The following is a 24,437-nucleotide window of genomic DNA, read 5'->3' as shown; positions in this document are numbered from 1 at the left end:
GTTCAGTCAGGGGTGATGTGTGTGCTATTAGTCCCTACCGGAGTACCCGTGACAGCCGTCATTCATACAGCACTGTACTTCCCTCCACCAAGCCTAGACTTAGCTTTAGGATTTTTCTCAGCCTAGCTCTTCAGGCACCCAGTTCCAAATGATGGTAACTGGTAATCCTGGAGAACTCTGTCATCCTTGGTTGGGAGGGTGGAAAGATGAGTGGTACAGACAATATTGTCTGTTTGAATAGTCTAGGTATGAGAAGATTTGTCCTTGATCTAGGATAGTGGCAGTATGACTTTGGGAAGAAAAGGATGAGATATAACAAATTCAAGTAAAATTGCTTGGCTAGATTAACAAGATATTAAGGGAAAAGAAAGAAAGGAGAAATAAAATGCAAGTACACCCACAGTCTTGAATTCAGGGTATAATTACTATACCCTTAGTTTATAGAGGAGGAAGAATGAAAGAACGTAAGTTATCTGGTGGCATTGTTAGCACAAGACCCCAAATGTCCTGTCCCTGGGAGATCCTTCATAAGGCTAATTTTCTTCCTGGTAGAAATTACTCACTACCCTGTATATTTTTACAAAGAAGAAACATATATTTCGAAGTTGTTTCCCCTCCATCCTCTACTTTGTCAGATCTTTTTATTTGTAAATTTGCAGTAGAGTCGTCTGGTATTATAGTGATTATGTGGTAATGAAAAGTAGTATGCCATATAACATAAGAATGTTGCAAGACATATTATTTGAGAGTCAGACATTTTCCTTTCTGATAATTTGAACTGAAATTTTCTGACTTCCTTTTTCTGACTGGATGGTCAGCTCCTTCATTATAGTGTCTCCTATTCATTTTTGTTTCCAAGGCCTTGCCCTATGCCTGGAATACAGTTTTGTGCTGCATAAAGATAACATTGGACTGCATTTATGATGATGGTCCCATAAAATTATAATACCATGTTTTTACTCTAGTCTTTCTCTCTCTCTCTTTCTTTTTCTTTCCTTCCTTCCTTCCTTCCTTCCTTCCTTCCTTCCTTCCTTCCTTCCTTCCTTCCTTCCTTCCTTCCTTCTTTCCTTCCTTCTTTCTTATCTTTCTATCTTTCTTCTTTCTTTCTTTTCTTTTTTTTTTTTCAGAGTCTCGCTGTATTATCCAGGCTGGAGTGCAGTGGCACAATCTCTGCTTATTGTAACCTCCACCTCATGGACTCAAGCGATCCTCCCACCTCAGCCTCCCAAGTACATGGGCCTACAGGCACATGCCTGGCTAATTTCTATTTTTTGTAGAGATGGGGTTTCACCATATTGCCTAGACTGGTCGCGAACGCCTGAGCTTAAGTGATCCCACCTGTGTTGGCCTTCCAAAGTGCTGGGATTACAGGCATGAGCCACCACGGGGACGGCCTTTTTCTATGTTTAGATTTGTTTAGATACATAAATGTTTATTGTTGTGTTAAAGCCACCTACAGTATTCAGTACAGTAACATCCTACACAGGTTTGTAGTGTAGGAGCAATAGGCTATAACATATAACCTAGGTGTGGCCTAGGTGTGTAATAGGCTCTGACATCTCAGTTTGTGTAAGTACCTTTTATGATGTTCACACAATGATAAAATTGCCTAATAACACATTTCTCAGAATGTCTCTGTCGTTAAGTGATGCATGACTGTATTTTAAATATTGAATCATAATACTGTTGTCTTTAAGTTCTTCTGTCTTTCATTGAATAGTCAAAGAATCGGAGTCTGGAAGATGTGACCACAAGTGATGAAAATTATGTGACTGGATTAATAGACTATGATTGGTGTGAAGATAATTTATCAACAGGTGCTGCTACTCCCCAAAAATCACAGGTTAGTAATTTTTATTACTATTTAAGGCAGAATCTATTGTTTCAATTATAAAAACAACCAGAGTAATGTGAAACCAAGGTGTGATTGCAAATTTAATGAATGCTTAAGCCACCGAAAATGTTAATGAGAGATAACTGGAATATGAATGAAAGGGAAGTCAATTATATCCAATTTGAAGCAAGCCAAGATCCTATTTTAGAGCTCTTTACTGCTCCTTTATTTCCTGTTTATTATTATTATTTTTTAAGACTGAGTCTTGCTCTGTTGGCCAGGCTGGAGTGCAGTGGCACGATCTTGGCTCACTGCAACCTCTGCCTCCCAAGTTCAAGTGATTCTCGTGCCTCCTGAGTAGCTGGGATTACAGGTGCCTGCTGCCTCTCCTGGTTATTTTTTGTATTTTTAGTAGAGACGGGGTTTCACCATGTCGGCAGCTGGTCTCAAACTCCTGACCCCAGGTGATCCGCCCACCTCAGCCTCCCAAAGTGCTGGGATTACAGGCGTGAGCCACCGTGCCCGGCCTTCTTTTTTGTTTAAAATGAGGTATAATGAGGTATACTTTACATGTAGTTAAATAGGTAGTCACCTTTTTTAGTGTGTAATTCTGTGACAAATGCATACAGTTGTATAACCACCACCAAAATTAAGATATAAAACAGTTCATTACTCCTCAAAATTCCCTCATTCCCCTTGTGGTTAACTTCCCCTCCCAACTCTCGGTGGCGATTGATCTGTTTTTCTTTCCTTTTGATAATCTTTTTATTGTACTTTAAGTTTGTTGAGCTTTTTAGATTAATGAAGATTAGTATAGATTAATGTTTTTCATCGAATTTGGGAAGTTTTCAGATATTTTGTTTGCCCTACTCTCTTTGTTTTATCTTCTGGTACTCCCCTTCCATGTATATTGGCACACTTGATGATGCCCTGCAGTACTCTGAGGCCCTGTTCATTTTTCTTTATCTATTTGCATTCTGTTTCTCAGACTAATTTCAGTTAACTTGTTTCTAAGTTTCAGAAGTTTCAGATTCTTTCTTCTGCTTACTGAAAGTGCTGTTTAATCCCTCTAGTGAATTTTTTGTTACAGTTATTGTACTCTTGAACTCCAGAATTTGTTTGGTTCTTTTAAATAATTTTATCTTTATTTATACTCTCTATTTATTGTGACATTGCTCTTACACTTTCCCTTGGTTCTTTAGACATTTCCTTTTGTTCTTTGAATATATTTAAAAACTGCGATTTTCAGTCTTTGCTTGGTAAGGCCCATGTCTGGACTTCTTCAAGGACAATTTCTATTGACTGCTTTTTTTTTTTTTTCCTGTGTATAGGCCATCCTTTTTTTTAAAGATGGAGGCTAGCTCTATCACCTAGGCTGGAGTGCATTGTGTGATCTCTGCTCACTGCAACCTCTGCCCCCCGGGTTCAAGCGATTCTCCTGTCTCAGCCTCCTGAGTAGCTGGGATTACAGGCACCTGCCATCGCCTGGCTAATTTTTTTTTTTTTTGTATTTTTGTAAAGATGGGGTTTCACCAAGTTGGCCAGGCTGGTCTTGAACTCCTGACCTCAGGTGATCTGCCTGCTTCGGCCTCCCAAAATGCTGGGATTACAGGCGTGAGCCACCGTACCCGGCCATACTTTTTCACTTCTTTGCATATATATGTCTTGTAATTGTTGAAAACTAGACATTTAAAATAATATAATGTGGCAGCTCTGATAATCAGATTTATCCCCTCCTCAGGATTTGGTATTATTGCTGTTTGTTGTTGTTGTTTAGTGACTTTTCTGAACTAATTCTGTAAAGTCATTTAGGTCAGTGTTGGGCTGCATTTATGATGATGGTCCATGAAATTATAATACCATATTTTTACTATACCTTTTCTCTGCTCAGTTAGCATAGCGATCAGCTAATGCTTGGCGAGGTTTCCTTAGATGCCTGGAATCAATATGTCTCTCAGTCTTTGTGCCGGCTCTGTGTACATCTGGGGTATGCCTTCAGCTTTCAGCCAGGCAGCCGATAACTCTGCCTTAGATTTCACTTCCTATTTGTATAGAACCTCACGGTCAGCTTGAGGTGAGATCTTAGATCCTTCCAAAGTATGGCTTTTTTTTTTTTTTTTTTTTTGAGATAGAGTTTCGCTCTTGTTGCCCAGGCTGGAGTGCAATGGCGTGATCTCAGCTCACTACAATCTTTGCCTCTTGGGTTCAAGCGATTCTCCTGCCTCAGCTTCCCAAGGAGCTGGGATTATAGGCATGTGCCACCACACCTGGCTAACTTTGTATTTTTAGTAGAGACGAGGTTTCACCATGTTGGTCAGGCTGGTCTTGAACTCCTGACCTCAAGTGATCCACCTGCCTCATCCTCTGAAAGTGCTGGGATTACAGGCGTGAACCACTGTGCCTGGCACCTCTAAATCTTTTTAACAGATGCCACTGGGGAAAAGGTTTTTCACACTGGGCAGGCTGTGAGTAAGGTCAAATGAAGACAGCTTTCAGGCCGGGTGCGGTGGCTCATGCCTGTAATCCCAGCACTTTGGGAGGCCAAGGTGGATATATCACCTGAGGTCGGGAGTTCAAGACCTACCTGACCAACATGGAGAAACCCCGTCTCTACTAAAAATACAAAATTAGCCACGTGTGGTGGCGCATGCCTATAATCCCAGCTACTCGGGAGGCTGAAACAGGAGAATTGCTTGAACCTGGGAGGCGGGGTTTGTGGTGAGCTGAGTTGGCACCATTGCACTCCAGCCTGGGCAACAAAAGCAAAACTCCATCTCAAATAAAAAACAAACAAAGAATTAAAAAAGACAGCTTTCATAGTAGGGTCTTGTAGGGAACTACTGGCCAGGCTAAATAATGACAATTTTCTGAGCATAAAACTTTGAAGGAGCTCCAGCCTGTTCTGCCCCGTCCAGTGGCTCCTAGGTTGCTGGTTTTCATCATGATTGTGGGCTATGAGTTTCTAAGACGATTATAGAGCTGGAGAGAGGGGAATGGGGATAGGTAGGACAAATTAAAACACCTCAAAGCTCACTGTTTCTACTTAGCTGTTTTCTATGAATAAATGCTGTGATCCTTGGCTAATACGCAGAGTTCTGAAAGAAAAGAGGTATACTTTGTTTATGGATAGGGAGATTTGAAGGTATAGATCTCATTTTTTCCCAAAATGAATTTTAAATTTAATGTAATCTGAACTTTTCAGTGGATGTAAAATAAGTCAAAATGATTCTAAAATGTATGTGGAAATACAGAGGGGCAAGAATAACTAAATCATGCCTAAAGAATAAGAAGATGGTAGGAAACTGGTTAACCTGATACAAGAACTATTATAAAATTAAAGAAATTAAGATTTCCTTAATAAATAAAAAATGAAACAATGAAACCTTTCATACCTTGTATTTAGGTATATCTCTTTAAAAGTAACATAGTTAGGCCGGGTGCGGTGGCTCACGCCTGTAATCCCAGCACTTTGGGAGGCCAAGGCTGGCAGATCATGAGGTCAGGAGATCGAGACCATCCAGGCTAACACAGTGAAACTCTGTCTCTACTAAAAAATACAAAAAATTAGCCAGGCGTGGTGGCGGGCGCCTTTAGTCCCAGCTACTTGGGAGGCTGAGGCAGGAGAATGGCGTGAACCCAGGAGGCGGAGCTTGCAGTGAGCCGAGATCGCGCCACTGCACTCCAGCCTGGGTGACAGAGCAAGACTCTGTCTCAAAAAAATAAATAAATAACATAGCTAGATTTGGTATGCAAACTGAAAATCTGTCTTTTGAATTGTGAGCTTACCCAACTTACATTTATTTTTATTATGGATTTATTTATTATATATCTTTCATTTTTTATGTTTCCTATTTGTCTTTTTCTGTATTCCCCCTTGTTTCTTATTTTTTTGCTGTTAATTTCCCCCCACATTTTATTGGTTTCTATTTGATTTATATTCTTTTAATGTTTACTCTAAATTTTTAACATATTTAACCAAATATAAAGTAAGTCTGTAGTTTTTTGTTTTTTTTTTTTTGAGATGGAATCTTGCTCTGTTGCCCAGGCTTGCGTGCAATGGCATGATGTCGGCTCACTGCAACCTCTGCCTCCTGGGTTCTAGTGATTCTCCTGCCTCAGCCTCCTCAGTAGCTAGGTTTACAGGCACCCACCACCATGTCCGGCTAATTTTTTTTTTTTTTTTTTTTTTTTTTTTGAGACGGAGTCTTGCTCTGTCACCCAGGCTGGAGTGCAGTGGCCGGATCTCAGCTCACTGCAAGCTCTGCCTCCCGGGTTCACGCCATTCTCCTGCCTCAGCCTCCCAAGTAGCTGGGACTACAGGCGCCCGCCACCTCGCTCGGCTAGTTTTTTGTATTTTTTAGTAGAGACGGTGTTTCACCGTGTTAGCCAGGATGGTCTCGATCTCCTGACCTCGTGATCCGCCCGTCTCGGCCTCCCAAAGTGCTGGGATTACAGGCTTGAGCCACCGCGCCCGGCCTCCGGCTAATTTTTTTGTATTTTTAGGAGCGACAGGGTTTCACCATGTTGGCCAGGCTGGTCTCGAACTCCTGACCTCAGGTGATCCACCTGTCTCGGCCTCCCAAAGTGCTAGGATTACAGGTGTGAGTCACTGCACCCGGCCGTGAATCTGTATCTTTACTTTCCTTCTAAACAATATGAAGGCCTTAGAACACTTAATCTCTGATTACCCCTCCTGGATTACATGCTATTGATGTGTCCAGTGTATTAGCTCTTGAATGTTTTTAGCTTTTTATTTTGAAATATTTATGGATTCACAGGATGTTATTGAAGATATCATTCTACTTTCTTCTTGCTTCTATTGTTGCTATTGAAAAACTAACCTCAGTCTAGCACCTTTTTAGTTAGTCTGTCTTTTGTCTCTGGCTCCTTTTAGGGCCATGTCTTTGCTTTTGGTGTTCTGCAGCTTCACTGTTAGGGCTACTGCACTGCACACCTCCAGGGAGCACACCATCTGAGTGGTGTCTCTGTGGATAGTGTCCTCTACAGTTGTATAATCTGGTAAGTAGAGATGTGGATTTCTTTTATGTATCCTGTTTATGATTCATCATGCTTTCTATGTATGGGGATTTGTATTTTTAATCAAATTTGGAAAATTTGTTGAATAATATACTGCTTTTTCTTTTTTCTTTTTTTTTTTTCTTTTTTTTTTTTGAGACAGAGTTTCTCTCTTGTTTCCCAGGCTAGAGTGCAATGGCGCGATCTCGGCTCACTGCAACCTCTGCCTCCCAGGTTCAAGCGATTTTCCTGCCTCAGCCTCCCGAGTAGCTGGGATTACAGGTGCCTGTCTCCATGCCCAGCTAATTTTTGTATTATTAGTAGAGATGGGGTTTCACCGTGTTGGCCAGGCTGGTCTTGAACTCCTGACCTCAGGTGATCTCATGACTTGGCCTCCCAAAGTGCTGGAATTACAGGTGTGAGCCAGTGCGCCCAGTGTGCTTTTTCTTAAAAACAATATTTATATACATTTGTAGGGTACAAGTACAGTTTTCTTACCTACATAGTGGTCAAGTGAAAGGTTTTAAAGTGTCACCTGAATAATGTACATCGGACCCCTTAAGTAATTTCTCATCACCTACCCCTTCCCATCTCCTCACCCTTCCAAGTCTACATTTTCTGTCATTCCACTCTCTACATTCATGTGTACACCTTTTTTTGGCACCCACTTATGAGTGAGAACATGCAATATGTGTCATTCTGTGTCTGGCTTGTTTCACTAAAATAACCTCCACTTCCATCCACCTTGCTGCAAAAGATAGGATTTCATTCTTTTTTATGGTTGAATAGTATTCTTTCTCTCTCTCTCTCTAACTCTCTCTCTCTCTCTGTCTCTCTCTCTCTCTCTCTCTCACATTTCCTTTATCCAGTCATCCGTTGATGGACACTTGGGTTGATTTTGTATCTCTGCTATTGTGAGTAAGTACTGTGATAAATAATACAAGTGCAGGTATCTTTTTGATGTATTGATTTCTTTTCCTTTGGGAAAAGAAGTAGAGGGAATTGCTGCTTTTGCATTGTCCATATTATCTGTCTCTGTAACTTAGAATAGCCTTATGTTGGACTTATTTATTTCATTTTCTGTTTCCTTAAACCATCTTTCATGTATCTTATATCTTTTTCTCTCTTGACTACATTCAGAGTAATTTCAGATTTATATTTCTATTCAAATGTCTCTATTTCCTTTATTCTGTTATTTGGCATGTGCATTGAACTTTTCATTTTTATCATGTTTTTATTTTTCAAATCTATTTGAACAGTTTTGGTAGTCTTGTTCTTTTCTCATGTTTTTGTTTCGCTATTTTAAACATGCAAACATACTTATTTATGTTCTGTATTTGATAATTTTAATACCTGAAATCTTTATGCTCATAGTGCTTGTGTCTTTTGGAATTTCTTTTGTAGGTTTATTTTTCTTTGAACTCTATGGGAATTATCTGAGGCTTGGGTTAAGGTCTTGAGTTGGGTTGGACTGAAGCTTTTCTTTCAGGTAGGAGTTGTGCTTGCTTCTACCAGGTTCCTCACGCACAACCAGCCTAGGACTACTTTAAGTTAAAATTAGGCGTGAGGTTTTTGGAACCTTGCAGGTTGTATTAATTTGGACCTTTATTTATTTGAAGACTGGCCTGTGTTTACTTACAAATTATTAAAAGAAGCTTCATTTTTCTCCTCCCTCAGAACCAAGACCAAGACACTCTTTTTCTTGCCTACTCCCTTTGAAGAGCAGATTTATATTTAACTCAGCCTTTCATTATAGTTATAGCGCTTCCTGGCTTTACATGGGAGCTTTGGATCTAACTCACCACCTTACAGAGGCCCAAGGCTTCTGTGGCTGTAGAAACACAAGCTGTAGGTTATCAGAGATAGAAGATAGATGCCCTTAGGGCAGCAGAGAGTTTCAGCCTTGGTTACTCCTTTGGATTCATTCTCAGGTTTTTAGTTTGGCCTCTTAGGATTTTCCTTATTCTCTTGCAAGCTCAACCATAAATTTAAAAGGATTAAAAAGTATTTTTTATCCAACATTTCTGTTAGAGTAGTTAATAACATGTTTTTTCTGCCCTAATTGCTGACTAAACTTTTTTTTTTTTTTTTTTGGTATATATCAGAGGCAAGCCGTGACTATCTATAGATTATGCCATAATGCCATAATCTATCTAGGTATGGAAAGCATTTCTTAGCGATTGATTTGTGGCCATTCACAATATTGCCTAGGATCTGACTATGTATATACACTCAACCTGTATCATGTTGAAAATTACTGTCAATAGAACAGACTAAAGTGTTCTACATGTATTAAAGAAAACTATATATTTTCAAATTTCCTAATATTGTCAATAATACCTTTTGATAATTCATTTTAATAAATAGTACAAGGGGCCGGGCACGGTGGCTCAAGCCTGTAATCCCAGCACTTTGGGAGACCGAGACGGGGAGATCACGAGGTCAGGAGATCGGGACCATCCTGGCTAACACGGTGAAACCCTGTCTCTACTAAAAAATACAAAAAACTAGCCGGGCGAGGTGGTGGGCGCCTGTAGTCCCAGCTACTTGGGAGGCTGAGGCAGGAGAATGGCGTAAACCCGGGAGGCGGAGCTTGCAGTGAGCGGAGATCTGACCACTGCACTCCAGCCTGGAGGACAGAGCGAGACTCAAAAAATAAATAAATAAATAAATAAATAAATAAATAGTACAAGGTAGTTTGCAAATGATTAAGGAATGTTGTAAAGAAATTGACTTTTCTTCTTCAGTGTGCTTTATCAAGTAACTTTTTTTTTCCAGTTTACCAAGTATTGGACAGAATCAAATGGGGTAGAATCTAAATCATTAACTCCAGCCTTATGCAGAACACCTGCAAATAAATTAAAGAACAAAGAAAATGTATATACTCCTAAGTCTGCTGTAAAGAATGAAGAGTACTTTATGTTTCCTGAGCCAAAGACTCCAGTTAATAAGAACCAGCATAAGAGAGAAATACTCACTACACCAAATCGTTACGCTACACCCTCAAAAGGTATTTGCTAAGTGAATTAAGCAGTAAGAAGTTTCATTTTTCTTACCACATTAAGTAAACGTATAGCAGGTCAGAAGTGACTAGCATTGCTTTCAGGAATTTCTAGAAGTCAAGATGCTTTTTTATCATGTCGTTTGCATTAGTTGAAATGAAAGCATATTTGTCAATTTCAATTTTTTCTCAAATGATACCGAGTTTTTCCTCTTTTTCACATTTATAAAATTGAATCATAGCATCGTAGGATATCAAAGCTGAAAGGCAAGTTAGAGTTCATTTAATCAAACTCCCTTTTTTATAACTAAGATACCTGAGACTCAGAAGGAGTGAAGTGATTTGTCCAAGGTCATATACCCAGGTTTAGACCTTGCACGCACCTTTACCCCGACTTACGACTCAAGCTGACGCCTCCATTGAGCCTTTACTTACCTGGAGCTCCAGTTCTGGTGTCTGGTCCTATTCTGCCCTATGGTATTACTGCCTGTCCTTAACAGACAGGGTGAATCTGTGATGCCCTTCCAGATATCTGTCTTTGTCCAGTTACTACAACTTCCTCATTTCCCTTGGTTTCCTCTTCAGTTTAGTCATCACCAGTTATTTAAACCATTTCTTTTATGATACTTCACTGTTTTGGTTGCTGGCCTCATCTGGACACATTCTATTTGGTCAGTCTGCCTCTTAGAATACAGTACCTAAAACTAAACTGAGTTTTCTAGACTGGGTCTCACGAGGATAGGGTGGTAAGTGTCATGACAGTAGAGACTCTCTGCCTTGTTTATTGCAGCATGGCATGGTCTATAGTAGGGGCCATACCTGTCTGGTACATAGTACTAGGCCTGATGCCTAGTACATAATAGGGGCCATATTTATGTAATGAAATAATAAGAGCCCAAAGGAATTTTATTTTTGGTGATCCTGTTTGTGTCACTTTAAAAAATGTTACCTAAACTTTATTAGCCTTTTTTCCCCTAGCAATTGTGACCTTCTCTAGTTTTAAGATTCTAACAAACCTAAACTCTGGAGCATTGCCATGTGAACTGCTGTGAAACAGCATCCTACCTTTGTGCTTCTAGTTCACTAATGCAGCTTGTAGCCGGTTTGAGGGGTTAACTTCTTATCTATAAAGATATTACGGAAGACTTTGCCAGAATATTTGCTAGGAGTCCCATTTTTATGTTAATGACATTTTCCGTTTCATCAACTCAAATAACACTTTCCCCCCAAAATGTGAGACCAGTTTGGTGTCCTGATGTGTGTGTGTGTGTGTGTGTGTGTATGTGAGATGGTGGGTGGGGGGGGGGCGGGCACTTCCTGTGGTTGTTGTGAGAATTCAGTGAGATAGCATCTACCCTGCAATGGTAGCTGCTATTGCATTCTTTCCCAATGAAAGGGTCTCTTTCTGTTCTTTCTCTTACTGTAAATACAGTACCCTCTGTGAATCATGGGATTGGGCAGGGAGATAAACTGGATCTCAGCTCACCTTAGCTCATTCAAGGCCTTTTTTTTTTGCTTTTTTTCTTTTTCTTTTTTTTTTTTTATTTCTTTGAGACGGAGTCTCACTCTGTTGCCCAGGCTGGAGTGCAGTGGCGCGATCTCGGCTCACTGCAGCCTCCACCTCCTGGGTTCAAGCAGTCCTCCTGCCTCAGCCTCCCTAGTAGCTGGGATTATAGGCACCTGCCACCATGCTCGGCTAATTTTCGTATTTTTAATGGAGATGGGGTTTCACCACATTGGTCAGACTGGTCTCGAACTCCTGACCTCAGGTGATCTGCCTGCTTCAGCCTCCCAAATTTCTGGGATCATAGGCGTGAGCCACTGTGCCCGGCCCAGGGCTTTTTTATTTAAAAAACTTTTAGTGCCATAATCCCTTCCATTATTGACATTTTTTACTTTTTGTGTAACTCTGAAGGTTTTACAGTGTGGGTAGTTTGGAATTTATTTTACAATCTTGAAATATTATCAGTTGACATATGTTGTCATGACGAGAAAGATTGTGTTGGTCAAAGCTATTATTATTGGTCGTTTCTCTTTAAACACAAGAGCCACTTAAGGAAGCAAGTGGCTGAAGCCATGATTGCTAGCTTCCATTGGTGCTTTGCTCCTCTCCTTTCCTTTCCTTTCCTTTCCTTTCCTTTCCTTTCCTTTCCTTTCCTTTTCCTTTTCCTTTTCCTTTTCCTTTTCCTTTTCCTTTTCCTTTTCCTTTTCCTTTTCCTTTTCCTTTTCTTTTTCTTTTTCTTTTTCTTGCTCTTGCTCTTTCTTTTTCTCTTTTTCTTTTTTATTTCTTTTTCTTTTCCTTTTTCTTTTTTTTGAGACAGAGTTTCACTCTTGTTGCCCAGGCTGGAGTGCAGTGGCGTGATCTTGGCTCACTGCAACCTTCGCCTTCCAGTTTCAAGCAATTCTCCTGCCTCAGCCTCCTGAGTAGCTGGGTAGCTGGGATTACAGGTGTGCACCACCATGCCCAGTTAATGTTTTGTATTTTTAGTAGAGATGGGGTTTCAACATGTTGGGCAGGCTGCTCTCGAACTCTTGACCTTAGGTGATCCATCCATCTCGGCCTCCCAAAGTGCTGGGATTACTTTGGGATGAGTAATCCCAAAGTAAATTTGGGGTGAGTAATCCCAAAGTAAATTTGGGGTGAGTCCACCATGCCCAGCCCTGCATTTTACTTTCATTGTGAGTTATTTTTGACATAAATATTAATTTCATTTTTGTCACTCCTACACAATGCAGGCATTGGCAGTTTGTTGAAGGTCAGTTCTGTATGGTGATAGATACTGTCTGTATACAAAGATGAAAACCATTTTTATAGATCTTTCTGATTGCTCTTATTTTCTTGTTCTTGTGCAAAGTGAGAATATAGCCAAATAGTCATAAACAAAACCAAGCCCCTAATCTCTTTTACAAATTTTGATATTATATCTTTGTTTTTATAGTGTGAATATTATGTCTAAAGGGTATAAAACTTTTAGATCATGAGCTAATCAGCATAACCAGATTTGTTAGTACAAATTTGTCACAAACTATCTGGAATGCAAATACCCTACTTAGAATAAAACATAAAATTCTGGAACAGAGAATATAAAAAAAATCAAAGCTTACATCTCTTTTTTTTTTTTTTTTTTTTTGAGATGAAGTCTTACTCTGTCTTCCAGGCTGGAGTGCAATGATGTGATCTTGGCTCACTGCAACATCCGTCTACTGGGTTCAAAGGATTCTTCTGCTTCAACCTCCCAAGTGGCTGGGATTACAGGCGCCCGCCACCAGGCCCGGCTAATTTTTCTGTATCTTTAGTAGAGATGAGGTTTCACTATGTTGGCCAGGCTGGTCTCGAACTCCTGACCTCATGATCTGCCCTCCTCGGCCTCCCAAAGTGCTGGGATTACAGACATGAGCCACCGTGCCTGGCCAAAGCTTACATCTCTTTAATAACTTATGTCAAGCTTTCACAGGGGTCTGTTCTTTTTGCCTAACATGAGTTTAATCGGGCTATGAATTGAATTAACACCTTTTAATATTAGATCAATTAAAAGCATAAATTGGGCCCTTGTACAAATACAGATTGACTTTTATTTTTAGAAAAAGAATCAGTAATTATGAGATTTGTATTTTTATGATCTGTTTAGATTTATCATATGATGTTTGTAATAAAATTAAAAGCATGGCCTCAATTTGCAGTGAAGAAAAAAAAGAAGAGCCACACATACAAGGCAAAATGATTTTGTTTTTATTATAAATCACATGGAAACATTTCTTGAAAGAGTTAGAGCCTTTGACATCACAGGTCAAGTGATTATACTATTTCTGAGTCAATGAATAATGTGATACATGCATTATTATTAATAATAGAAATTTCAGAACCATAGTATGTGCTGCATATGGATTGTGTTTGTTCTGTTTCTAATAGCTAGAAACCAGTGCCTGAAAGAAACTCCAATTAAAATGCCAGTAAATTCAACAGGAACAGACAAGTTAATGACAGGTGTCATTAGCCCTGAGAGACGGTAAGCGTTTGGTTTTTTTAGGTTCTAATCTTTAGTGTATGTAACCAGATTTCCTTTTTCATATATTAATAGACCTGATTAATGTAAATCATCACATAGATTCTGTTGGAGAGTAGGAATATCTGTTTATATGTGGATGACCTGTGGCCATTCCTGGACATGTAGCTACTGCCTTCCTCATGGGGTAGAATTGTGAAACTGATCAGCAGTAGGACGGCACCTTAAGTACAACAGGCTGGGAAGACAGTGGACCCCATCCCAGCCAACTAGTTGCCTCTCTGAGGCCCATCTTACCCTTCTCTTCGGCCAGTGAAATATAGATACCCACTAACAGATTGTAGTCCTCCCAAATCGTAAAGATACTCACTGTTGTTTCAAAGAAAATCCTCTGTATGAGAAGTTCTGCAGCATAGGTAACCCTTCAAGTTGCTATTCTTTTATAGCAATTTCTTAAAGGCATTGTCTATTTTAGAGACAATTGGGAGAATTAGAATGTGAACCGGGTATTAGATATTATGGAATTATTATTAATTTATTGATGTGATAATGGTATCGTCTTTATGGAAGACAGCATCCTTATTCACTGGAGATGTATACTGAAGTGTTTCAGAGTGAAGTGTCATGATATCTTCAGATGAGTTACTTTCAGTTGGCTTAGCAAATAAGTAAATTTAATGTATATAGGTAATACATTAAATTACTTATAAGTAAATTTAATGTATTACTTATACATTAAATTTATGTACATAGATATATGCATTGATATATATATCAGTATATATCTATATACATATGCACATTAATATATTATCTATATCCATACAGAAAGCAAAGTGGCAAAATATGAACAATTGTTGAATGTAGGAGGATATACTGGTGTTCACTGTACTCTTCTTTGAACTTTTCTATGTATATGACATTTTTTAAAAAAGAAGGGGATAAATAGTTTTGCTGAGTGGCAGTTGCCTGGTGGAAGGGTGACAGCTCCTGTCCAGGAGGAAATGGCTTTGGTGCTTCCTGATGAGGAGAGAGGTGATCTGGCCCTGGCATACCTGAATGAGGCACCCTAATGTGTATGAAGGGACAAAAGTTTGCCCTTGTGGACCCCACAGGCCGGAGGCCCAGCTCTACTCATGCCTTTTTTGTTTTGTTTCAGGTGCCGCTCAGTGGAACTGGATCTCAACCAAGCACATATGGAGGAGACTCCAAAAAGAAAGGGAGCCAAAGTGTTTGGGAGCCTTGAAAGGGGGTTGGATAAGGTTATCACTGTGCTCACCAGGAGCAAAAGGAAAGGCTGTGCCAGAGATGGGCCCAGAAGACTGAAGGTAAGCAGGCTGGAATTCTTTCATATGGATTTCAGAAGCTGACTGCTAATGGACTGCCTTTTTTTTTTTTTTAAAGGTACTGAATGAATTTATTAGTGTTTTTTATTTGAGTATTTATTCACTTAGTTAATATATGTTTTTTGAGCAACTAAAATATGTATGTTATTGTGCAGTCGGTAAATAGATACAGTCACTCCCTTCAAGGAGCAAACAGCTATCATTCAAATATTCAAGAGCAGTTGGAGGGATTGGTCACAGGGGCAACATGGAGGTGAGGAAGCAGTGGGCACAGATGGAGAACTGAGAGCTGCCTTAAGGAGGGGGACTTGAGCTTAGTTGTGTCCCTGATTCATTGATACTTTGTAGGCCCTCATGAAATATTTGAATGCATGGGAAGATAATTGGAACTTTGAATGTGGTGTGTGTCAGGAAAACAGTGAGTGACAAACGGGGAAGGTAGGCTGGAAGGGCCTCAAGGCCTGGCTAAAAAGATGTGGATCTTATTTAATAGACCCAGTATACTTTAAAAGGGTTAATGTGTCACTGGTGTGGACAATATATTTGGTCAAGGAAGGAAAGGAAAAATAAACTATTAGTTGATATAAAGTACTTTTTATTCTCTTGGATTCTCTCTGAGCATTCATTCAAACACCTAATGAATACATGTTTGTTTTGTGGAAGGGGAGTAATTAAGAGGTAAAGGGATGAATGAGACACAGCCCGTGTCCTTGAGGAACTCTTAGGCTGGCTGTGAAAACAGGCTGGGATGTTGTTCTGACACACTGGGCTCAGTGCTATAGTAAAAACACGTTCCAAGAGGTGTGGACCCAGAGCGGGGGAGAAGATGGTAGTGTGCCCATCATTTGGGGACTGGGTCTGTGTTTAGTTTTTGCACTGAGACTCTCGTAATGAGCAAATCTGGGTGGTTTGAGGGAAGGAAAATGCTGAGCTATTGGGCAGAAGGGTGTTTCAGAGGAGAATGTTCTGAGATCTCATTTGTGTTCTGTCTTAAAGTGGAAGAAGATAGGATTTATCCACTAGCAGTCATTGCCTTGAACTTACGTAGTGTGCTGAGAAGTTTACGTTACATACGGCTGTTTATTAGGCATATTTTGTTCTGAAATTTCTCTGGTTGGAGATAGTTAAGTATTTCAAGGACTGACACTGGGATTTAAAAAAACCATAGTACCATTGCACTGAAAAATGTTAAATAAAATTAAGGAAACTAGTTCAACCATATATATGTATATATACATTATTGAGAAGCTCAGCAGTTACCAAATACTAATGGATAATGTTCTAAAAATGGTCACTTATGTAAATATTTTGGAACCTGAATGCATTTTTCAATAGAAACTACTGTGGTATTAGTTGGCTTTCTAGGGAGTTCTCCAGTACTTCCAGAATGTAGGAGAAAAACCACAAGATTGGGAATGAGAAGACCTGGGTTCTGGCTCCAGCTTTGTACTATATAGCTTTGATAAATCATTTTATTCCTGATCTCCTCAGTTTCTTCATTTGTAAAATCTGGAAAAATGCCTACCCTGGCAACCTCACAGGGCTGAGATGTAGAAACAAGACTCTACATATGGGATGCTACGTGGCGTATTAAATACTTTATTAGTATAAGGTGGTATTTCCAACATCAAGGATTACTATCAGTGTTGAGCACTTTACCCCCCCCCATGTATAGGCCCATGGTCTAATTAGCAGAGTGCTAAGATCAAAAACTTTAACTTTAGATCTTTAACACTTTTTATTGCTTTTAAGTTTTTGCAAAACTGAAGGACTGTCTTTGGGAAATTAACCTTATTTTTTTCCACCAACTTCAAATACTGTACTAAAAACTATACACTTACCAGAAGAGCTGCAAGGATAGTAGAAATAATACCATAGTTTTTTAAGATAGCAAATCATATGTAGTTATGTCCTCTTTTAGGAAGCAGTCTATTAAAAATCCAAAATTTAAATAGATAAATTAGGATTCATTCTTTATTTTACCAAAGCAGTAATTTATATTGTGATTTGAAGGTGTTCAGTTTATTATTAATATCGTCTTGACAGAGCCAGTTTAGTTTGGTGAAAAGAGTGCTAGATCAGGAACCAAGAAAGAGAGGGTCCCTTTGTTAACACTCAGTTTCACGACATTTGCTATATGGGTGTATTGTGTGCACTATTATTTATCTGGTATTTTCTTTATGTTGACTCTCCTTTAACAAATAGATTTATAGAGATACAACTGATATGTAATAAACTTGCACATATTTTATTTTATTTATTGTTAATTTTTTGAGGCAGAGTCTTGCTCTGCTGCCTAGGCTGCAGTACAATGGCATGATCATAGCTCACTGCAGCCTCAACCTCCTGGGCTCAAGTCATCCTCCTGCCTCAGTCTCCTGAGTAGCTGGGACACGTGCCACCACACTTGGCTAAGTCTTAATTTTTTGTAGAGACGAGATCTCACTATGTTACCCAGGCTGGTCTTGAACTCCTGAGCTTAAGTAATCCTCCTGCCTTGGCTTCCCAAAGTGCTGGGATTACAGTCATGAGCCACCACACCTGGCCAACTGTGCATATTTTAAAGTACAATTAATATGCTTTGGCATTATATATAACATCTGTGAAACCATTACCACAATCAAGATAATTTTTTAAAACTCAAGTTTATTTAAAAGGAAACATATATCATTAGGTTTTTTTTTGTTGTTGTTAATTATGTTTTCTAAATCAGATGGGAACAAATACATATTTAATACAAATATGTTTTCTAAATCAGATGGAAACAAATACATATTTTAAAATATTTATCCATGTGCCACCCAGAATTACCTTGTATAACTTATATCACACTATGAGAAGCACTACCTTAAGAAACTTATATCTCTTCTTTGGGCAATAGGTTCTTATTTTGAAAAGTTGGATACTTTTTTCCCTCAGCATTTTATTTATACAATGAACTCAAACCTGAAAGATATAGAAACTAAGATTTTGTTTGACAGTGAAGGTACTTACCAGAAAGGGAAGGATTTTTGTGTGTCCAGGACCCGCTAAAACAGTGCCTAGCACATAGTAAATATTCAAAAAATAGTTGTTGAATGAATGAAGGATAAATATCAATTAGGAATGAAATTATCTCTCAGGATTAGGCTCTCAGTCAATGAGAAAAAATAACATGACATTACTTTTTTAAAGGAATACCTGTTACATTTATTTCCTCATATAACTGTCATAAAATCAGCTCCTGGAACTCTATAATATTCTTTTTTTTTTTTTTTTTTTTTTTTTTGAGACGGAGTCTCGCTCTGTCACCCAGGCTGGAGTGCAGTGGCACGATCTCAGCTCACTGCAAGCTCCGCCTCCTGGGTTTATGCCATTCTCCTGCCTCAGCCTCCTGAGTAGCTGGGACTACAGGCGCCCACCATCTCGCCCGGCTAGTTTTTTGTATTTTTTAATAGAGACGGGGTTTCACCGTGTTAGCCAGGATGGTCTCGATCTTCTGACCTCATGAGATCTTCTGACCTCGTGATCTGCCTGTCTCGGCCTCCCAAAGTGCTGGGATTACAGGCTTGAGCCACCACGCCCAGCCTGTATTCTTTAAATAATCCAGAAAGAATTAAGGAAACATATCCAACTAAGTACAAAGCAAACTTCGTATGGTGTTTATCTTTCTGTGGTATACATTTCAGGACTGTTAATGTCTCTTAAAATAGTGTGGAAAGGGGAAAACAAGCACAGCTCAAACAGTTAGATGGATGCTCTTTAATATTTATTTCTTTAAAAGGATTGGTAGAGAGGAAGATGAAAGTATGAAAAGGAAGCTATGGGTGTGGTTACTAATAACCATCATTTCTCCAAACTTTCCCAGTGTGCCATGAACTCACTAAGAGTTGACTGTAAATTCCTTTGGTATTTTTCAGGAAATAGTTCCATTTGAAATGGTACTATATTGAGGAGTTTTGGAACTCTTGATCTGGTGTGATAGTCTTTGTGTTGATGTAAAAATTTACTTCTCTTCTTTTTCTTTTTTAAGCTTCACTATAATGTGACTACAACTAGATTAGTGAATCCAGATCAACTCTTGAATGAAATAATGTCTGTCCTTCCAAAGAAGCATGTTGACTTTGTACAAAAGGGGTAAGAAGCACATTTACAAGCTGTTGCATTTATTACTTAATGTCTTTTGGACTTTGAGAAAATAGGGGTCGGTTGGGTGCTGTGGCTCATGCCTGTAATGCCAGCATTTTGGGAGGCTGAGGTGGGCAGATCACTTGAGGCCAGGAGTTCAAGTTCAGCCTGGCCAACCTGGAGAAACACCATCACTACTGAAAATACGAACAAATTAGCTGGGCATGGTGGCGCATGCCTGTAGTTCCAGCTGCTTGGGAGGCTGAGGCATGAGAATCACTTGAACCCGGGGGTGGAGGCTGCAATGACCTGAGATCACACCACTGTACTCCAGCGTGGGTGACAGAGCGAGACTCTGTCTCAAAAAAAAAAGGGAAAATAGGAGTTGATCTCCCCACCTCTCTGCTTTAGAAAAAATATATTACTCCCACCTCATTCCAAAAGCTTTTAAGGTAGTGTTATTGCTTATAATTTATTCTCTTTTGTTTGGTTCAAGCTATAAAAGTTTTAGAAGCATAGATATTGTTCCACTTTCAAAGTTAGACTTTTTATTTCAAAATAGGAAAATTCAAAATTCTTCTGGCTTTCTTGTAGATCCTCTATTTTCCTTTGATTTTTCTGCTTTACAATAATATTTATACATTATAATTAAATTTGTGAGACATTTCAAACAAATCAGGGATTTATATAGAATCCTTCTCTTCATGACTGGCTGTTTTTCAGGGCTGGATTTTCAGTGCTTTAGGAAGTTTTTTCACCTTATTTCTCTCCTTTTGAAGGAACTGCCATCAAAAGCTCCTTGGTTATGATCTCCTGGTCTCAATAGCCAGGCCTCTTCTGGTTACCCAAGATGGCCATATTTCTAAGCATTTCCATTCAATTATTTCCCTTTAAAATTTCTGTATTAGGCCGGGCGCGGTGGCTCAAGCCTGTAATCCCAGCACTTTGGGAGGCCGAGACGGGCGGATCACAAGGTCAGGAGATCGAGACCATCCTGGCTAACACGGCGAAACCCCGTCTCTACTAAAAACACAAAAAATTAGCCGGGCGAGGTGGCGGCGCCTGTGGTCCCAGCTACTCGGGAGGCTGAGGCAGGAGAATGGCGGGAACCCGGGAGGCGGAGCTTGCAGTGAGCTGAGATCTGGCCACTGCACTCCAGCCTGGGCGACAGAGCGAGACTCCGTCTCAAAAAAAAAAAAAAAAAAATTTATTAAAGCAGCCAGTAGAGACATGCATGGATTTAAACATGTAAATAGAATAGTCAATATAGAGTAAGATTTTAAGAAACATTCTTGTACAGATATAATTTTACTTTTTACTTACCTGTAAATGTTGGCAAGCATTCCTTCTATGAACCCTGGCATTCCTCTCAGGCTTCATTAGAACACGTCTCTCCCACTCTGATCTCTTCTTCATGCTTGGGGCTTAGGAGCCTCTGGGCATATCTCTGTCACAGGCCTCTCAATGATCTGTTCTCTAACATGTGACTAAATTGTTCTATGCCTCATCTTCCTGTCAAGAATCTTAACTACAGGGTGCTCCTTTTGGCATTTCTGATGTTGACTGCTTATTTTTGAGAGATCAAGCCTCTTTCCCAAAACACATGACTAAGTTACTAAGAAAAAGAATATTTTGGTACATAACAGTATGAAACAGAAAAAAGTGCGTAACAGAAACAATGTAACTTCTCCACACATCTGCGGAACAGCACCTAATCAGGAACCCTTAAGTATTTAGGGAATTGAAGCTTAAAATCAGTTCTATTTATTGAAGATTAGTAAGACAAAACTCTAAAATAGAATGTAAACTAATTAAAAATTATTTACATGAATTAAATTTATCCAAGTTTTCAGGGTCATACATGTCTTAAGATGAGTTTCAGGCTTCATTTTGACTGGGCCTTTCCATTCTCAGAGTAGATAATGTGGCAGTTCTAGCTATAAATGCTATACATTTCAGTTATGGAAATATATCATTTCCTTGGGCTTTTTCTTCTGCTATTCTTTCTGCCATAAAGTGATGTGATGATCATAACCTCTTATTACTAATTAGAAAAACCTCAGAAACACGTGCCTTTCTGACAGGTTAGTGGCTTCAGCTTTATTTATATGAAAGACAGAAATTTCTGACAAGGCTCACACATATGAAATATTATCTTTCTTGCCCTTTCCTTTGTTGTGAATGTTGTGGAAATGCCCAGTGTTTGCGGATTACACTGTTGAAAGGGTTACGTAAAGAATGCCAGATTTCTTGAGCATGAATGGCATGTATAGCTATGAAATAGGGGCTTTTCTTTGGAGCAAGGGTGAATTCTAATAAAGCCTTTTCATGCTTATTCTTAGGATCCTAGTTCAGTTTCTGGGAAAACACCAGTCATACTCTATTACTAAAGCATAGTTAGGTCATTTGGAAACTGTAAACAGTAATACTTTGCTTAATATGAAATAATGGTTCATTTCCTCCACTGGCCTCCTAGAGGCTTAGAAAACTCTTATATAGAATATGGTTCTCCTACTAACTAGCGTCTTATCTTGTTTTTTGCAGTTATACACTGAAGTGTCAAACACAGTCAGATTTTGGCAAAGTGACAATGCAATTTGAACTAGAAGTGTGCCAGCTTCAAAAACCGGATGTGGTGGGTATCAGGAGGCAGCGGCTTAAGGGCGATGCCTGGGTTTACAAGAGATTAGTGGAAGACATCCTATCTAGCTGCAAGGTATAATTGATGGATTCTTCCATCCTGCCGGATGAGTGTGGGTGTGATACAGCTACATAAAGACTGTTTTGATCTCTTTGATTTTAAAGTTCATTGGAACTACCAACTTGTTTCTAAAGAGCTATCTTAAGACCAATATCTTTTTGTTTTTAAACAAAAGATTATTTTGTGGATGAATCTAAGTCAAGCCCATCTGTCATTATCTGTTACTGTCTTTTTTAATCATGTGGTTTTGTATATTAATAATTGTTGACTTTCTTAGATTCACTTCCATATGTGAATGTAAGCTCTTAACTATGTCTCTTTTTAATGTGTAATTTCTTTCTGAAATAAAACCATTTGTGAATATAGCAGGCTTCTCTTCTTTGTATTTGATTTTGATCCAAATAAAACCTCAAATGGCTTCCTGACTATTAAGTAGAGACTATTTGGAGTATGTTTTATCTGTTATCAAATATGCCTTGGGCAGAAAAACAGATAAGAATTCATTTGCATAATTTTTTCCTGTCTCTGATTTAAGTAGGATTTATTGTGATCGTTAACTAAGTCACAGCTGTGGTTACCAGAGTTAAACAACACATTTAATATGTTGAATAAAAGAGTATTGACTTCAGTAAGTATGTTTGGTCAACAAATGATAAGTATCCAAACTATGAACCCCCCCTGAAATGTTACTTTATGGTAATTTCCCTAAGTCTCAATGTTGGCCCCAAATTTGTATTTTTATTTCATTTTATTAGTCTCTAAAGGCTAGAACTCAAGTTATATTGGTATGGATTTCACCAATTAAACTAGTTGGAGGAAAAATAGCACTCCTTCTGGTCAGTAGTGAAGGGAATGTTTTGTCATTCATTTATTCAATAAATGTTTACTAAGTACTTACAAGCTTTAGGTCCTCAGGCTGAAGCTGCTACTGTCTAGTAAACCCAAGGATTTCAGAGTCTGTTAGCAGGGACAGATGTATTTGTAGCATAGCAGGACTGACCCACTTTGCATGGAGTTAGAAATGAATTCTTGAAAGAAACAGCATTTGTCATTGAAGGATATATAGGAGTTCAGCAGAAAGAGAAGAGTGAGGAGTGTGACTTTTTTCTTTTCTTTTTTTTTTTTTTTTCTGAGACTCAGTCTCACTCTCCCAGGCTGGAGTGCAGTAGCGTGATCTCAACTCACTGCAGCCTCGACCTCCTGGGCTCAAGCAGTCTTCCTGCTTCAGCCTCCCAAGTAGCTGGTAGTACGGGCATGTGTCACCACACCCAGAAAATTTTTTTATTTTTTGTACAGACAGGGTCTCACTATGCTGCCCAGGCTGATCTCAAAACTCTTGATCTCAAGCAGTCCTCCCACTTCAGCCTTCCAGAGTGCTGGGATTACAGGCATGAGCCACCACCTCAGCTTGGGACATGACATTTTTGAGAGAACAATATGTGCAAAGACAGGGAGTTATAAAATGTCATTATGTGTTTGGGGTGGAAGTGGGAAATGACAGTAGATGAGTTTGAAAGTTTAGATGGAAGTAAGTCATGAAAGTACTTGAATGCCCCATTAAAATAAGTTTTTTGGCAAAGGAGAGCTGTCAAAGGATTTTTAATTTTTTAACAACAGCTTTATTGCGATGTAATTCATATGTCATAAGATTTACTCCTTTAAAGCCTGTACAATTCAGTGGGGTTTTAAAAGTATATTCAGTCCGGGCGCCATGGTTTATGCTTGTAATCTCAGCACTTTGGGAGGCCGAGGTGGGTGGATCACCTGAGGTCAGGAGTTTGAGACCAGCCTGGCCAACATGTTGAAACCCCGTCTCTACTGAAAACACAAAAAAGTATCCAGGTGTGGTGGCATGTGGCTGTAATCCCACCTACTTGGGAGGCAGAGACAGGAAAATCACTTGAACCTGAGAGGCGGAGGTTGCAGTGTGCCGAGATTGTGCCACTGCACTCCAGCCTGGGTGACAGTGAAACTCCGTCTCAAAAAAAAAAAAAAAAAGTATATTCATAGTTGTGCAACCATCACCACAATGTCATTTTAGAACATTTTTATTATCTCAAAAAGAAGCCCCATACTTGTTAGCAGTTACTCCCCTTTCCCCACCCCCCAGCCCCTGGCCACCACTTACCTACTTTCTCTTTCTATGAATTTGACTGGTGTGCAAATTCATATAAATGGTTCATATAAATGGAATCATACAATATGAGACCTTTGGGGTTTAGTTACTTTTACTTAGCATAACATTTTCAAGATTTGTAATGTTGTAGCATATATCAGTACTTCCTTTTATAGCTGAATAATATTCCATTGTATGGATATATCACTATTTATCACTTGATAGACATTTGGATTGTTTTCACTTGGCTATTATGAATGCTGCTGTGAATGCTTGTATATAAACAACTTTTGTGTGGACATGTTTTCATTT

At 39.1% G+C, this 24,437-nt stretch overlaps 1 protein-coding gene across 9 annotated transcripts in view; it reads left to right on the top strand.

Annotated features, from left to right (window-relative positions):
* MELK (maternal embryonic leucine zipper kinase) overlaps window positions 1-22,374 on the top strand; it is a 106,543-nt gene extending 84,169 nt beyond the window's left edge. For 6 of the 9 annotated variants that reach the window (XM_074017067.1, XM_005581288.4, XM_065530344.1 and 3 more), the window contains 6 exons: window positions 1,721-1,843; window positions 9,629-9,860; window positions 13,762-13,858; window positions 15,015-15,183; window positions 19,214-19,317; window positions 21,853-22,374. In XM_074017067.1, the coding sequence (XP_073873168.1) occupies window positions 1,721-1,843; window positions 9,629-9,860; window positions 13,762-13,858; window positions 15,015-15,183; window positions 19,214-19,317; window positions 21,853-22,030 (903 nt within the window). In that variant the 3' untranslated portion in view covers window positions 22,031-22,374. Of the gene's footprint in view, window positions 1-1,720; window positions 1,844-6,728; window positions 6,836-9,628; window positions 9,861-13,761; window positions 13,859-15,014; window positions 15,184-19,213; window positions 19,318-21,852 lie in introns of those variants that run through there. The other 3 variants (XR_012424565.1, XM_074017068.1, XM_074017070.1) reach the window with 3 other exon arrangements.
* The last annotated feature ends 2,063 nt before the right edge of the window (window positions 22,375-24,437 follow it).

The sequence above is a fragment of the Macaca fascicularis genome, chromosome 15, assembly GCF_037993035.2.
Source record: "Macaca fascicularis isolate 582-1 chromosome 15, T2T-MFA8v1.1".
In the NCBI taxonomy this organism is placed as follows: Eukaryota; Metazoa; Chordata; class Mammalia; order Primates; family Cercopithecidae; genus Macaca; species Macaca fascicularis.
Note: the sequence above shows the minus strand (reverse complement) of the source record. Positions and strands in the feature narration are given on the sequence as shown.